Source organism: Schistocerca gregaria, chromosome 2 (assembly GCF_023897955.1).
Source record: "Schistocerca gregaria isolate iqSchGreg1 chromosome 2, iqSchGreg1.2, whole genome shotgun sequence".
Lineage (NCBI taxonomy): Eukaryota > Metazoa > Arthropoda > Insecta > Orthoptera > Acrididae > Schistocerca > Schistocerca gregaria.
Window position 1 is genome coordinate 621,640,105 of NC_064921.1, and position 17,389 is coordinate 621,657,493.

Below are 17,389 nucleotides of genomic sequence, written 5' to 3' on the forward strand. Positions count from 1 at the left end.
TGGTGCATTTCCTGGTATGCTCAAAATTGCAAAAATTATACCTGTCCACAAAAAAGGAAGCAGAGAGGATCCCAGTAATTATCGACCCATTGCACTGCTTTCAACTTTTAGTAAAGTATTTGAGTATATAATGGCCACAAGAATCATGTCCTTTCTAGACAAAGAAAATATCCTGTCACCTGCTCAGTTAGGCTTCCAAAGTAAGAAAGCTACAACTGATGCAATACAAGAATTTCTAGATCATGCACTGGAGCTTGTGGACAAAAAACTCCCAGCCATAGGTGTCTTCCTAGATCTAACAAAGGCCTTCGACGTGGTTAATCATAGTATAATTTTGCAAAAAATGCATTCCTATGGAATAAGAGGAAATGCCTATGACTGGTTTAAAAGCTATCTGGAAGATCGACAGCAGTATGTCGAATTAAATGAAACTAAGCTCTCAGGTACAGCTAGCACTGTACATTCCTCCATGCATACCATAAAGCAAGGCGTTCCCCAAGGCTCCGTTCTGGGCCCCTTGCTGTTCTTACTTTACATAAATGACCTTCCTCACAGCCTACCAAACACAAAAACCCTTTTGTTTGCTGATGACACCTCTATACTCATATCTGCACCCGAACAAATTCTCCAATCTCATATAGATAGGACCACAGATCAAATAAGTCGATGGCTTCAAAGTAACAGGCTGCTGCTAAATGCAAAAAAGACAATTGGAATAACCTTCCACACGGCCCAAAACAGAAATCCATTACTACCAACTATGTCACTGGAAAAAAATAATGTTAAACTTGAAAATGAAATAAAATTTTCGGGCGTCACTATTACTGAAAAGCTCACATGGAAAAGGCACATTGATGTTACCACCACAAAACTTAGTAAAGTATGCTTCATGATTAGATCAATAAGGAATGTCACTAACACAAGTACCCTAACCACAATGTACCATGCACTCTTTCATTCTGTACTTAGCTACGGAATCATCTTCTGGGGCCAAAATTCTGAATCAATTAAGATATTCAAACTGCAGAAGAAGATAGTCAGAACAATTATGTTCAAAAAACAAAGAGACACTTGTAAATCATTATTTAAGAAACTAAATATTTTGCCCCTCCCATGCCAATACATACTAGAATTATTATTCTTTACCAAAAAAAGTATCAACAAAATTAGCAAAAATATGAATTACCACGATTATGACACAAGATCAAAAACCTCTCTAAGAATACTTACCCACTCAACAAAACTGTACAGTGATGGTGTCAAGTGTATGGGAATAAAATTATATAATCATCTTCCAACTTTTATACAAGAAATCCAAGAAATAAATAAATTCAAACAGACAGTGAAGTCTCTTTTAATAAAAGACTGCTTTTATACCATCCAGGAATACTTGGAATCAAAATTGTCTTAGTGCATGATAATGTATCAAAGCTGAATGTTGTTAAGTCAATTTTGTCACATCATGTAACAATTCTCTGTAAAGCCGTAACTTTAAGTAACATAATTTTGTAAGTAATGTAAAATAATCATTCTTCTGTGTTCTTGTTTACTGTTTTAGACTCCTGTAAACTGTATATTTGTATTGACTTATCCCATATCAGTTGTACAAGCCATTGTACTGATTTGATCTATGGGACAAATAATAAATAAATAAATAAATAAACATTAAAGACAAAATACCTCTCTCAGCTCAAACTTGGAGGCATGTTTTGTAGGACAATGTAAAGTCATGGTGTTTTCTATAGATATATGAAAAAATATTGAATTGAACAGTATTACCAAATAGCATATTTTTTCCAGTGCAAAAGATATAAAACTCTATATAGTTGGATTACCAAGGCAATATACAATTACTATTTGCATTTACAGGTCACCAGAAGGAAATAAAAACTGTTTCATAATAACATGGTGAAACTTTTGGAAGAAATTCGCTCTCCTAAGAAAAATATAACTCTATGTGGTGACTTCAATATCGCTTTCTCAGAAACCAATAAATTCAAAGATGATATTATAAATTTACTACAGTCACTCAGTGTAAGTTCAACTGTAATTGACCCAACTCAAAAAACAACAACCTCTGCATCTACCACTGTCCACATTTTGACAAAAACATGCAAATCTGCTTTTAACATACAAGTAGAAAACTCAGTATTATGAAAAGGATAGACTGCTGCTCACCATATAGCAAAGATGTTGAGTCACAGACAGGCACAACACAAAGACTACTAAACACGTAAGCTTTCAGCCAGAAGGCCTTCTTCTGTAGTAGACAAAAGCCCCTTGCACACATAGCCAATTTATCATTCAGTGAAGGAGCTTTTCCAGAAAGGCTGAAAATTTCAAAAGTGAAGCCATTACTTAAAAACAGCGACAAGTATAAGGTAAAAACGATTGCCCAATATCTCTCCTCCCAGCATTTTCAAAAATATTAGAAAAACTGACAAAGCACCGAATCAACAAATATCTAAATGACCATAATTTACTAAACAGAAATGAGCATGGCTTCCAAGCACGTGAAAATACCGAAACAGCAGTAATGTGCTACACTGAACAAATAGTCAAAAATCTAGAAAAAGATTATAGTGTAGTAGGAGTAAATGTAGACCTCTCCAAAGCTTTTGACACTGTGAACCAGGAGGTTCTTTTAGAAAAATTGGAAGTGTTGGGTATACATGGGATAAGAAAAAACTGGTTTGAATCATACCTAAAAAACAGAACACAGGTTGTAGGACTGACATCAACTTACTCCAACCACAAAATAAATTCAGTATCAGAGGCAAAAAATGTAGAAATAGGAGTACCACAAGGCAGCATCCTAGGGCCCATATCGTTTCTTGTCTATATAAATGATTTTCACACCTCAGATGATGCAGCCAAAGCAATAATATTTGCAGATGATACTAGTGTGATAATAAGTGCACCAAAGCAATTGCTACCAAAAACTCCTGATAAAGTACTAAATTACATCCACTCTTGGGTCAGTGCAAACAGGTTGACATTGAATGTAAATAAAACAAATTATATGCAGTTTGGGAAAAGATGTCAAAATGTAAATCTTGATCTGGTGTGGGGTAACAAAGCCTTGGACAGAGTGACATCCGCAAAATTGCTAGGGATTCATGTGCACGAAAACTTAAATTTTAATGACCACGTAATGAAACTTGCAAGGAAACTTAATTCAGCCTGTTTTGCCCTCAGAATTATTGCAGACGTTTATACCTCAGAGGGTGCCAGAATGCCATATTTCAGCTATTTTCAATCTCTTGCCACATACGGAATAATATTTTGGGGTTCCACAAAAGGGCGCCTAAATCAAATTTTTTTGTTGCAGAAGAGGGCCATCTGAATAATAACTCACAGTCATCCACAGACACACTTCAAACCCATATTCAAAAAACGTACTTACAATACCATCATTATACATATACAAATGTGTATTGTATGTCAGGACCCACATTGCAGATTTTCAGACAAATGCCGACTTTCATAACTACAATACCTGTAATAGTGCAGCACTCCATACTCAGCGAACAAAAAGAACGAATACACAAAGGCATGTGAGCCATATCGGGCAAAACTGTACAACACACTGCCAGTCAACATCAGGCAGTTAGAAGATGATAACAAATTTAAAACAGAATTTAAAAAATTTCTAGCAGAACAATGTTTTTATTTTGTAAAGACTATGTAGATCAATAAATTTTTTCTGATGACATTTATAAAGGCAAAATGGAAAATTCTCTACCTGTATCTAATCATTCATTACATTTACATACTTAAAGGACAGCTGCTGTGTGGTGTAAGTACATACTTAAGCAGTGTTGTGTATATAAGGACTTGCTGTTTAGGGAGGAAAAAACTAAAGCCTTATGAAAAAAAGACTATGCATTTAAAATAATAAGCAGGGATGTATATAGGTTATATTAATTTCATTGTATTATTATTAACTTCATTGTATTATTATGTTTTGTACTTTTTACGTATATATTGTTTGAGTCCCAATATTTTTAAATGGCTTACATGTACCCTTGACGAAATCCAAACAATACTTATTGTCAACGGATGGATAAATAAAATAAAATAAAATAAAATAAAATAAATTGTTGTTGTTGTTGTGGTCTTCAGTCCTGAGACTGGTTTGATGCAGCTCTCCATGCTATTCTATCCTGTGCAAGCCTCTTCATCTCCCAGTACCTACTGCAGCCTACATCCTTCTGAATCTGCTTAGTGTATTCATCTCTTGGTCACCCTCTACGATTTTTACCCTCCATGCTGCCCTACAGTACTAAATTGGTGATCCCTCGATGCCTCAGAACATGTCCTACCAACCGATCCCTTCTTCTAGTCAACTTGTGCCACAAACTCCTCTTCTCCCAAATTCTACTCAATATGTCATCATTAGTTATGTGATCTATCCATCTAATCTTCAGCATTCTTCTGTAGTACCACATTTCAAAAGCTTCTATTCCCTTCTTGTCTAAACTATTTATCATCCATGGTTCACTTCCATACATGGCTACACTCCATACAAATACTTTCAGAAATGACTTCCTGTCACTTAAATCAATACTCGATGTCGACAAACTTCTCTTCTTCAGAAACGCTTTCATCCCATTGCCAGTCTACATTTTATATCCTCTCTACTTTGACCATCATTAGTTATTTTGCTCCCCAAATAGAAAAACTCCCATACTACTTTAGGTGTCTAATTTCCTAATCTAATTCTCTCAGCATAGCCCGACTTCATTCGACTACATTCCATTGTCCTCATTTTGGTTTTGTTGATGTTCATCTTATATCCTCCTTTCAAGACTCTGTCCATTCTGTTCAACTGCTCTTCCAAGTCCTTTGCTGTCTCTGACAGAATTACAATATCATCGGCAAACCTCAAAGTTTTTATTTCTTCTCCATGGATTTTAATACCTACTCTGAACTTTTCTTTCATTTCCTTTACTGCTTGCTCAATATACAGATTGAATAGGATCGGAGAGAGGCTACAACCCTGTCTCACTGCCTTCCCAACCACTGCTTCCCTTTAAAGTCCCTCGACTCATAACTGCTGTCTGCTTTCTGTACAAATTGTAAATAGCCTTTCACTCCCTGTATTTTACCTCTGCCACCTTCAGAATTTGAAAGAGAGTATTCCAGTCAACATTATCAAATGCTTTCTCTAAGTCTACAAATGTTAGGAATGTAGGTTTGCCTTTCCTTATTCTTACTTATAAATAAGTCATAGGGTCAGTATTGAATCATGTGTTCCAACATTTCTACAGAGTCCAAACTGATCTTCCCCGAGGTCGACTTCAACCAGTTTTTCCATTCATCTGTAAAGAATTCGCTTTAGTATTTTGCAGGTGTCACTTATAAAACTGATAGTTCGGTAATTTTCACATCTGTCAACACCTGCTTTCTTTTCTCCAAAAGTCTCTTTAACTTTCCTGTAGGCAGTATCTATCTTACCCCTCATGAGGTAAGCCTCTACATCCTTACATTTGTCCTCTAGCCATCCCTGCTTAGCCATTTTGCACTTCCTGTTGATCTCATTTTTCAGACGTTTGTATTCCTTTTTGCCTGAATCATTTACTGCATTTTTATATTTTCTCCTTTCGTCAATTAAATTTAGTATTTCTTCTGTTACCCAAGGATTTCTACTAGCCCTCGTCTTTTTACCTACTTGATCCTCTGCTGCCTTCACTATTTCATTCCTCAAAGCTACCCATTCTTCTTCTACTGTATTTCTTTCCCCCATTCCTGTCAATTGTTCCCTTATGCTCTCCCCTGAAACTCTGTACAACCTCTGGTTCTTTCAGTTTATCCAGATCCCATCTCCTTAAATTCCCACCTTTTTGCAGTTTCTTCAGTTTCAATTTACAGTTCATAACCAATAGATTGTGGTCAGAGTCCACATCTGCCCCTGGAAATGTCTTACAATTTAAAATCTGGTTCCTAAATCTCTATCTTACCATTATATAATCTATCTGAAACCTGTCAGTATCTCCAGGATTATTCCATCTACACATACTTCTTTTATAATTCTTGAACCAAGTGTTAGCTATGATTAAGTTATGCTCTGTGCAAAATTCTACCAGGCGGCTCCCTCTTCCATTTCTTAGCCCCAGTCCATATTCACCCACTATGTTTCCTTATCTCCCTTTTCCTACTCTCGAATTCCAGTCACCCATGACTATTAAATTTTCGTCTCCCTTCACTACCTGAATAATTTCTTTTATCTCATCATACATTTCATCAATTTCTTCATCACCTGCAGAGCTAGTTGGCATATAAACTTGTACTACTGTAGTAGGCATGGGCTTTGTGTCTATCTTGGCCACAATAATGCATTCACTGTGCTGTTTGTAGTAGCTTACCCAAATGCCTATTTTTTTATTCATTATTAAACCTACTCCTGCATTACCCCTATATGATTTTGTATTTATAATCCTGTATTCACTGGACCAAAAGTCTTGTTCCTCCTGCCACCGAACTTCCTTAATTCCCACTATATCTAACTTAAACCTATCCATTTCCCTTTTTAAATTTTCTAACCTACCTGCCTGGTTAAGGGATCTGACATTCCATGCTACGATCCCTAGAACGCCAGTTTTCTTTCTCCTGATAATGATGTCGTCTTGAGTAGTCCCTGCCCGGAGATCCGAATGGGGGACTATTTTAGCTCCAGAATATTTTACCCAAGAGGACGCCATCATCATTCAATCATACAGTAAAGCTGCATGCGCTCAGGAAAAATTACGGCTGTCGTTTCCCCTTGCTTTCAGCCGTTCACAGTACCAAAACAGCAAGGCCATTTTGGTTAGTGTTACAGGGCCAGATCAGTCAATCATCCAGACTGTTGCCCCTGCAACTACTGAATAGGCTGCTGCCCCTCTTCAGGAACCACACGTTTGTCTGGCCTCTCAACAGATACCCCTCCTCTGTGGTTGCACCTACAGAACGGATATCTGTATCGTTGAGGCACGCAAGCCTCCCCACCAACGCCTGGTTCATGTGGGGGGGGGGGGGGGGGGGGGGGCAATGCAGCTCACACACGTGACCAGTGTCTCTGGCTGCTGGGGTGAGACTGTGAGCAACTGATCCCAATCTTATTATCCTACCTGCTGATAAATGCTCCATCATTGTTGTTTTTAATTGCTAGTATTACGTGGCAGAAGGACCCCGCCAGCAGTCAGATTTGTCTACCTACGAACCCTATCACAGTGACATCATTCCAGAAATTCAGTAGGATCTCCAGTTCTCCAGTCTCTCCTCAAATCCTGGATCACTGTAATATTTTTTAAAGGTTGTTGGTTCTAATGTTAAAGCAAAAGGAAATTTTTAGCTAATTTAGAATTTCAGTAATTACATTTAAATATTTTGAAATATTTTTATATTCATAATACTTTTGCATGATACTAATGTTTCAAAGATGATTGGTTTTAATGTTTTAAGAAAAATAGTGTGCCTGCATAAACTAAGTAAACCAGTAAATGTTCAGCTATGTGCTCAGCTGCTTACCACACCAGAACCATTGTGTTCTAGCTTGACCAGCTTCAAAGATTACCTTTCCCTTTTGAATCCTTAAGAGATGGTATCAATATCCCTGTAGTACAGTTAGAAGCAATACCTGTGCCATACATCCTCCCACCATCACCTACTCCAGTCCAGTAACAAGAATTACCTATCGCATCAAAGGCAGGACTATTTGTGAAACCAGTCATATGATCTACAAGCTAAGCTGCAACAATTGTGTTTCGTACTTTTCTTGACAACCAACAATGTCCGCTGACAAACTGTTGCCAAAGAAAGGCTGGGCCACTCAGCTGCTGAGCACATAGCCCAACACAATGTTCTTCATTTTAATGACAGCTTCACAGCCTGTGCCATCTGGATCCTTCCTACCAACACCACCTTTTCTGAATTGTGTAGGTGGGAACTGTCCCTGCAATATATCCTGCATTCACATCGCCCTCCTGGCCTCAACCTTTGTTAGTCATTGTCCTTCGTCCGCCTATCCCTTTCTCTGTTCCCACTCCTCAGCCCTCTATTCTACAAGTGCACCCACAGTATCTTTACTTCCCTCCTTTTCTGCTGCCCCCCCTCCCCCTCCTGCCCTCTGAGCTCAGTACTGCACCTAGCTGCCATACCCTCTCCCCACCTTGTCTCTGTATGCTCCAACAAGCAAACTGTACTGCCTCACACCTTCCACACACACACACCCTTCCCACAGGTATCCCTCCCCCTCCCTGCCCTAGCCTCTTCTTTACCTCCACCACCCAGATATTACTACTCCCAACATGCTTAGTTGCTCACAGTCTAGCTGTGACAGCCGGAGACCGTGGCCATGTGTGTGTGAGCTGTGTTGCAATGAATGTGTGTGTGTGTGTGTGTGTGTGTGTGTGTGTGTGTGTGTGTGTGTGTGTGTGTGTATGTGTGTTTGTCTATTTCAGCAGAAGCTCTTCTCGATGAACTGGATTTTTCAAATGGACTGCCTAATAAATTTTCTGTGGATACTGATGAGTTACCAGATGCTATCATCAAAGCTAGTACAACATTTATTGTAGAATCTCTAGCAAACATAGTAGATTCATGATTTGAAAGTAGTGTATTTCCAAAAAGTCTTAAAACTGCAAAAGTGACACCTAAAAGGGTACAAAATGTGAAATTTCTAATTATATGCCAGTTTCAGTTTTATCAGGCTCCAGAAAAGCCATGAAAAAAGTGTTTCTTAGAAGATTAACAGGCTTCTTAAATAAATAAAGGTTGATAAATGACTCACAAGATGCGTTCACAGCTGTAAAAACAACCCAGCCAGCAATCTTTACCTTTTTAAATGAAATATTAGAAGCAGTGGATGATAAGCAACATGTATCTGGATTATTTACTGATCTTAGAAAACACTTTAGTGCTACTAATCTTGAAATTCTTTTGCATGTGTTAAGTAATTATAGAATTAGAGGTCAGCCTGAGAGATGGATCCCATTACACTTCAATAATCATCAACAAATTACAGAAATGAAATAGAAAGATAGTGGTGAAAAATGTGGTTTTTGTAGAAATGAGTGAAAATATGGAGCCTAGGACCAGTCCTATTTCTGCTGCATGTAAATGAGTTGGCTGATAAAATACATGATGGAACCACAGTACTCTTTGTAGATGACACAAATATTCTACGTAAATCACACAGTGAGGAAGATCTGCATGAAACTGCAACGCTGGTTTGCATAGCTTAGCACAGTGGTTCAAGCCCAATGGACTCATTGTAAAATTTGAAAAAAAACCGTGGAAGTTAACTTTCACATCATGTAAAACTTCCATTCTGTGAAACAAGTTTTTGCCATTGGAGGAAAAATGTCTCAAATGTCAGTCATACAAAATTTTTAGGCATGCATCTCCAGGAGGATTTGAAGTAAGAGATACATCTTACCAATCTGGAGAAAAAACTGAAAACACTAACAAATGCTGCAAGGATTATCACTCAAAACATAAGCTGCTCATTAATGGTGACAGTGTACCATGGCAATATGTAGCCACTGCTGATGCATAGAATGATTTTCTGGTGAATTTCAAAATTTTTTAAAAACATTTTATTTATAGAAAAAGATAATCAGGGTGATAATGAAAGTTAAATGCAGGGGCTGTCTTATTTGTATTTATATGAAATGCTAAATTTTTCAAAATGGAGCATCTTAAAAAAAGAAATCCTATTCAAATGTAACTATGATATATATGCTTATGAAACTAGGCAGAAGCTGAACATCTTAAAAAAAGAAATCCTATTCAAATGTAACTATGATATATATGCTTATGAAACTAGGCAGAATCTGAACCTCCACATAAACACAATAAGCACAAACTTATACAAACAGGCATATGTTATACTAGAGTTATGTCATATAACCATATGGCTTCTTAGTTAAAATGCCTACCAACATTAAATACATTGAGTGTGAAGTTGAAACATTCTTGCCTGACCATTCCTTCCACGTTGTTTGTGAATTTCTGGAAAATCATAATAAACTTCATTTACCAAATATTGTTAATATTGTGTTATGGTATTATGTCATTCCACACTATAATTTAGTTTGTGTTTATCATGCTGTCTCACTTACTAACCTCTTCTTTCAAACTTAGAAGAAATTTAATATGTCAATTTGTCATTTTTTACTACCATGCACTTTGTGTTGACCATGTAGTCACAATGTCTACTGAAAATGTAAACTATGTTTACCTTTGTCCTATATCATGTGTACAAATGATGTACTAAAAAAAGTGATTCTGTTCAAGCAAACCAGTTTTATTGATATATTTCATGATAATATCTGATTTTCTTCTGATTGAATGCTTCTCCTTAAGACTAAGCTCAAGAATTTGGTTGTGAGCATTGTTTAGAAGCATGTTATCTGGATATAAATAACGGATGTTTTACAAGATATTGCCAGGTGTCGTCAGATCTCCAAAGGCCAACGTACACCAACTTCATTGTGACTGCCTTACAGCAATTCCTATCTGCTGCCTGTTAAGGAAATGCAGTAATGCACATGAACAGAACTATACTTGCTAATTTTCAACTCAAAGTCATAAAGATTCACCTAGGGAAAGCAATAATGAAACCGTAATTTAAAGGAGCAATAATTCCAGTCAACAATATAATGAAAAGCACAGTCACTACTCACCGTATAGCGGAAATGCTGACAAAGGCCTTGTTGGCTGAAAGCTAGTTGTGTGACAGTCTTTTTGTTGTGCCTTTCTGTGACCCAGCATCTCTGCTACTTCTTGAGTAGCAACTATCCTTTTCATTACATTGTGACATTCCATCCTGGATTTTCAATTGTTCGAATAATTTCATTCAGTACAATGAGAAAGTTTCAAAATCTTAAGCATTAAAAAGCAATGTACGCATCATTGTAGAGTACTGAATCGGGCCATTATAGTAAAATTTATCTGTAATCTATAGTATATGATTCACTGAAAATAACAGTAATTATTATGTAAGGCAGTTGACTTATCACATCCTTTTGTATATAATTAATTGAAAATGCTATACTCAAGTGCAAGGGTCAAATAAAATATTGGTTAGTTGACATTTAATTTTATAATCCCATGGTCATTCAACAAACTACAGAACTGAACCTTTCAGCATACAGCTCCAACCTGTATTACAGCATAAGTACAAAGATATATACCTCATCGAGCCATTCCATCGGTAGAACTTTCCCACCGCATAAGTTGTGAGTATTTTCAATACAGATGAGAGCAGTGACTGGCTCATGGATGTCTTCATTCCTTATTTTCATCTGCATTTCATCCAAATCAAAAGTTCCATCTGGTTTATTTTTAACTGTTGTCACTTGAACCCCTGCAATCTGAAAGATATTATTCTTAAAGTGGTAAGAAATAAAGATGTCAGATTATGTTTGAGTGGTGGCTTTTCCAGCACAACTGAGACTGAGACGTCTTTCCGGCAGATGAGAATATACAGGAAAATAAACTTTTTTTCCAAATTTCTCAGTCTTCATCAAATCTGTGATGCTGTATTCAGCTGAAAGGTTGACACAGACCCAGCTTCATATTCCAAACATTTCATACACTATCAAGCATGAAAATTGAAACATCCTTTTCTGTTTACATAAAGTATTCTAAAATGTGCATCAGTAATTTTTAGAGCAGGCATTTTTTATTGTTTCAAAACTGGGCAGTCTTGTCAATAGGGAGTAGGCCATGGTCCATCTATAAAACACAATTTTTCTCATTCTATTAATTGATGTGAATTATTTACAATAAATGCTGATTGACAGTTTGAAAAAAGTGTATTTTCTATTTTTTATTGTCCTGAACACTTAATCATTCAGATGTATAGGACATATGTAGACAAATTCACATAAAACAAAAAGTTCAGCAACAGAAGTAAGATAATATTTTTGTGCTAAGTTACAAGTTTAAAAATTAAAATCCTTCTATAAATAAAAGGTGTTGCCCAAAGGGAATTTTTTTCAGCTTAGCTTTGATATCTATCAGTCCCCTATCACTGGTTAAGTGATCGAAGATTTTGGTAATCACATTATTCATCCTTTCTGACCTATTATCAATTTCAGTTAAGAGTACTGAAGAACCATTTTTCCTGGTATCGTGATTATGGATGTCACTACTGCTTCTGTACTCTTATTATTTACAATAAAATTAAAGAGAAAAGCTATGGACTATAATGCTATACTTAAAATATCATCATGATGACCTAAAGAAAATACTGCTGGCTTATTCTCCATATTTTCACCTGTACTCTCTTATGGAATTGTCTCTTGAAACCTACAGTAAATAAAATGTTTATTCAGCAGAAATGATCAGTAATAATATTGTGTAAAGTAGATAATAACACATTTTTCAGAAGCCTTTTTAAGGCTCTTGTACTTTTTAAACAATACACTTAGTCCTTAATGTTTTTTGCTGCTCACAAGAAAACCATTTCCAGCTGAACTGTGATTTGGACAATCACAGTATAGACACAAAAATAATTTTCGAATAGATTTTGCCTTCTTGATTATAGTTCAGAATGGAATTATGTACACTGATGGGAACATCTTCAACAAGTTGCTGTCTAAGATAAAATAAGAAATTGGGAGTCCCTATGAAACCAAAAGAAAATTAAAACATACCTCATTGGCCACACTTTGAACAAACTATCTGAGTACCTAGATTCAAGGATTTAAAAAACTTTTTTTAGTTACATTGCAAGTAGGAGTGTTTGATGTAAAGCTGCATGACATGTAGTAATATATGAGGTATAGTACAGTGTTTCCTGATGCACGCAAATTTTCTTTGAATAATATAATTGCAAGTAAATATTAAGCAACCAATAACAGATGAACAGCAGTTATCTGGTATAATCAACAAGGCAACAGGGCATTTTCTTTGTAAGAAATAAAATACAATAAGAAGTAAGAAAAATAGAAATAAAAAAAAAAAGTAGTAGCTTTCTTCCTCATTTACTTGGTTAAATTCATGTGGCGTAAATATGAATAGTGAAAAGTGATATAGTGGTAGAATATTGAACATATAACTTGTATTTCCAGATTGATGCACTACAATATGGAATAGAACTTAAGCTGGAATAAACATATTGACTTCCTATCAGATAAACTAAACAGTTTTGCAATTGCAATGCAAATATTAGCAAATTCCACTGACTTAAGTACAGGATAAATTGCTTATCATAGTTATTTTGAAACTGTCATTATATATGAGTTAATTTTTTGGGAAGTTCAAGTAGTGTATCTCGAATACTGAAACTGCAAAAGAAAATTGTCTAATACATATGTACCACTCAGCACACAGTCTTGTTACCCATTATTTTGTAAACTACAAATCCTCTTTCCTCCATATAAATTTATGAAATGATAGTCTTTCTACACAGCAGACAAAAATTATGTGAGACAAATCATATTAACCACACATATAACACCTAAAATACAAATAATTTTATGCTACCCACACACCAGTTGAAATTATATGCGCAGACTCCACAGTATATAGTGATGGCGACATATAACAATACAATGGGCCAAAACATATTTAATAAGAAGCCAAAAATTTTAGAAACAAGGCTACAGCAGATTCTCTGGGGGAAATGCTACTATTCAGTAGAAGACTTCATAGAGGATAAAATGATAATTTGAGCAATGGGTAATTAATTGTTCGATTTTATTGTATGTATGTATACCAAAATTGTATTATTATGATGGTGCTGTTTGTTAACATCAGCTACTACTACTACTACTACTACTACTACTATGGTGAAATTTTACCACAGTTGATGTATCATCTGAATCAAATGATTTAGATACTGTATGTTATGAGACAGGTAAACCACAAATCACAAACACATAGAGAATCATGTAAGTATAACAGAAAACAATTTCTTTTTCCCATTGCTAGTAAAGCAATAAAAAATTTCACACCAAATCTCAAACAATGGAAAATCCAAGATGGAATGTAACAATATTATGAAAAGCAAAGTTGCTACTCACCATATAGTAGGGAAACTGAGTTGCAGATATGCACAAGAAAAAGACTGAGGAAGTGAGTTTTCAGCTGACAAGGCCTGCATGGAAAACACACATTTCCATTTGCATGAGTGTCTATGTGTATATGTCATCTATTTTTCATTAATGCCTTGTTGCGCAAAAGCTCACTTTCTGAGAGCCTTTTTGTTGTTGTTGTGGTTGATGATGATGATGATGAGGATGATGATGATGTTTGGTTTTGTTGGGTGCTCAACTGTGCGGTCATCGGTGCCCGAGTCTTTTTGTTGTGCCTATCTGCAACTCAGTATCTCTCCTATTTGCTGAGTAGCAACTATCCTTTTCATGCTGTTGTTGTCGTTGTGGTCTTCAGTCCTGAGACTGGTTTGATGCAGCTCTCCATGCTACTCTATCCTGTGCAAGCTTCTTCATCTCCCAGTACCTACTGCAGCCTACATCCTTCTGAATCTGCTTAGTGTATTCATCTCTTTGTCTCCCTCTAAAATTTTTACCCTCCACACTGCACTCCAATACTAAACTGGTGATCCCTCGATGCCTCAGAACATGTCCTACCAACCGATCCCTTCTTCTAGTCAAGTTGTGCCACAAACTCCTCTTCTCGCCAATTCTATTCAGTACCTCCTCATTAGTTATGTGATCTACCCATCTAATCTTTAGCATTCTTCTGTAGCACCACAATTCAAAAGCTTCTATTCTCTTCCTGTCCGAACTACTTATCATCCATGTTTCACTTCCATACATGGCTACACTCCATACAAATACTTTCAGAAGCGACTACCTGACACTTAAATCAATACTTGATGTTAACAAATTTCTCTTCTTCAGAAATGCTTTCCATGCCATTGCCAGTCTACATTTTATATCCTCTCTGCTTCAACCATCATCAGATATTTTGCTCCCCAAATGGCAAAACTCCTTTACTACTTTAAGTGTCTCATTTCCTAATCTAATTCCCTCAGCATCGCCCAACTTAACTTGACTACATTCCATTATCCTCATTTTGGTTTTGTTGATGTTCATCTTATACCCTCCTTTCAAGACTCTGTCCATTCCGTTCCACTGCTCTTCCAAGTCCTTTGTTGTCTCTGAAAGAATTACAATGTCACATTTCTTCTCCATGGATTTTAATACCTACTCTGAACTTTTCTTTCATTTCCTTTACTGCTTGCTCAGTATACAGATTGAATAACTTTGGGGAGAGGCTACAACCCTGCCTCACTCCCTTCCCAACCACTGCTTCCCTTTCATGTCCCTCGACTCTTATAACTGCCATCTGCTTTCTGTACAAATTGTAAATAGCCTTTCGCCCATTGTTTTTTACCTCTGCCACCTTCAGAATTTGAAAGAGAGTATTCCAGTCAACATTGTCAAATGCTTTCTCTAAGTCTACAAATACTAGAAACGTAGGTTTGCCTTTCCTTAATCTTACTTCTAAAATAAGTCGTAGGGTCAGTATTGAATCACGTGTTCCAACATTTCTACAGAATCCAAACAGATCTTCCCCGTGGTCGACTTCAACCAGTTTTTCCATACATCTGTAAAGAATTCGCTTTAGTATTTTGCAGGTGTGACTTATAAAACTGATAGTTCAGTAATTTTCACATCTGGCAACACCTGTTTTCTTTGGGATTGGAATTATTATATTCTTCTTGAAGTCTGAGGGAATTTCGCCTGTTTCATACATCTTGCTCACCAGATGGTAGAGTTTTGTCAGGACTGGCTCTCCTAAGGCTGTCAGTAGTTCTAATGGAATGTTGTCTACTCCGGGAGCCTTGTTTTGACTCAGGTCTTTCAGTGCTCTGTCAAACTCTTCACACAGTATCATATTTCCCATTCCATCTTCATCTACCTCCTCTTCCATTTCCATAATATTGTCCTCAAGAACATTGCCCCTGTATAGACCCTCTATATACTCCTTCCACCTTTCTGCTGTCCCTTCTTTGCTTAGAACTGGGTTTGCATCTGAGCTCTTAATATTCATAGAAGTGGTTCTCTTTTCTCCAAAAGTCTCTTTAACTTTACTGTAGGCAGTATCTATCTTACCCCTAATGAGGTAAGCCTCTACATCCTTACATTTGTCCTCTAGCCATCCCTGCTTAGCCATTTTGCACTTCCTGTCAATCTCATTTTTCAGGCGTTTGTATTCCTATTTGCCTGCATCATTTACTGCATTTTTATATTTTCTCCTTTCATCAATTAAATTCAGTATTTCTTCTGTTACCCAAGGATTTCTACTAGCCCTCGTCTTTTTACCTACTTGATCCTCTGCTGCCTTCACTATTTCATTCCTCAAAGCTACCCATTCTTCTTCTACTGTATTTCTTTCCCCCATTCCTGTCAATTGTTCCCTTATGCTCTCCCCTGAAACTCTGTACAACGTCTGGTTTAGTCAGTTTATCTGTGTCCCATCTCTTTAAATTCCCATCTTTTTGCAGTTTCTTCAGTTTTAATCTATAGTTCATAACCAATAGATTGTGGTCAGAGTCCACATCTGCCCCTGGAAATGTCTTACATTTTAAAACCTGGTTCCTAAATCTCTGTCTTACCATTATATAATGTATCTGAAACCTGTCAGTATCTCCAGGCTTCTTCCATGTATACAACCTTCTTTTATGATTCTTGAACCAAGTGTTAGCTATGATTAAGTTATGCTCTGTGCAAAATTCTACCAGGCGGCTTCCAATTTCATTTTTAGCCCCAATCCATTTCACCTACTATGTTTCCTTCTCTCCCTTTCCATAGTGTTGAATTCCAGTCACCCATGACTATTAATTTTTCGTCTCCCTTCACTACCTGAATAATTTCTTTTATCTCATCATACATTTCATCAATTTCTTCATCACCTGCAGAGCTAGTTGGCATATTAACTTGTACTACTGTAGTAGGCATGGGCTTTGTGTCTATCTTGGCCACAATAATGCGTTCACTATGCTGTTTGTAGTAGCTTACCCATATTCCTAATTTTTTTTATTTATTATTAAACCTACTCCTGCATTACCCCTATTTGATTTTGTATTTATAACCCTGTATTCACCTGACCAAAAGTCTTGTTCTTTCACTGTCTGACTGTTTTATGTAATTTATATGATTAGGGAAGTCTTATTGATCATTTCTGTTCTATAATGGTTTACTGAAAGTTTCTGTCACATAATTGTGTACCAGACTAGGAGTCAATCTCAAAACCTTCACTTTCATGGGCAATCTCTTATCAAATAAACTAGTTAAGACCATTTGAATTTTCTCATTTTGAGATGACAGAAGGAGCGAACTGTTTTACTTGCTAAAAACTTTATACAGTCCAGATCACATAAATATTTCTTCATTTAAAATGACTGGTTTTGACAGACTTTGCTGTC

At 36.5% G+C, this 17,389-nt stretch overlaps 1 protein-coding gene across 4 annotated transcripts in view; it reads right to left on the reverse strand.

Annotated features, from left to right (window-relative positions):
• Nucleotides 1–17,389, reverse strand: part of LOC126334613 (uncharacterized) — a 209,442-nt gene that overhangs the window by 71,134 nt on the left and 120,919 nt on the right. For all 4 annotated transcript variants that reach the window (XM_049997020.1, XM_049997021.1, XM_049997018.1 and 1 more), the window contains exon 6: nucleotides 11,181–11,360. In XM_049997020.1, the coding sequence (XP_049852977.1) occupies nucleotides 11,181–11,360 (180 nt within the window). The remainder of the gene's footprint in view (nucleotides 1–11,180; nucleotides 11,361–17,389) is intronic.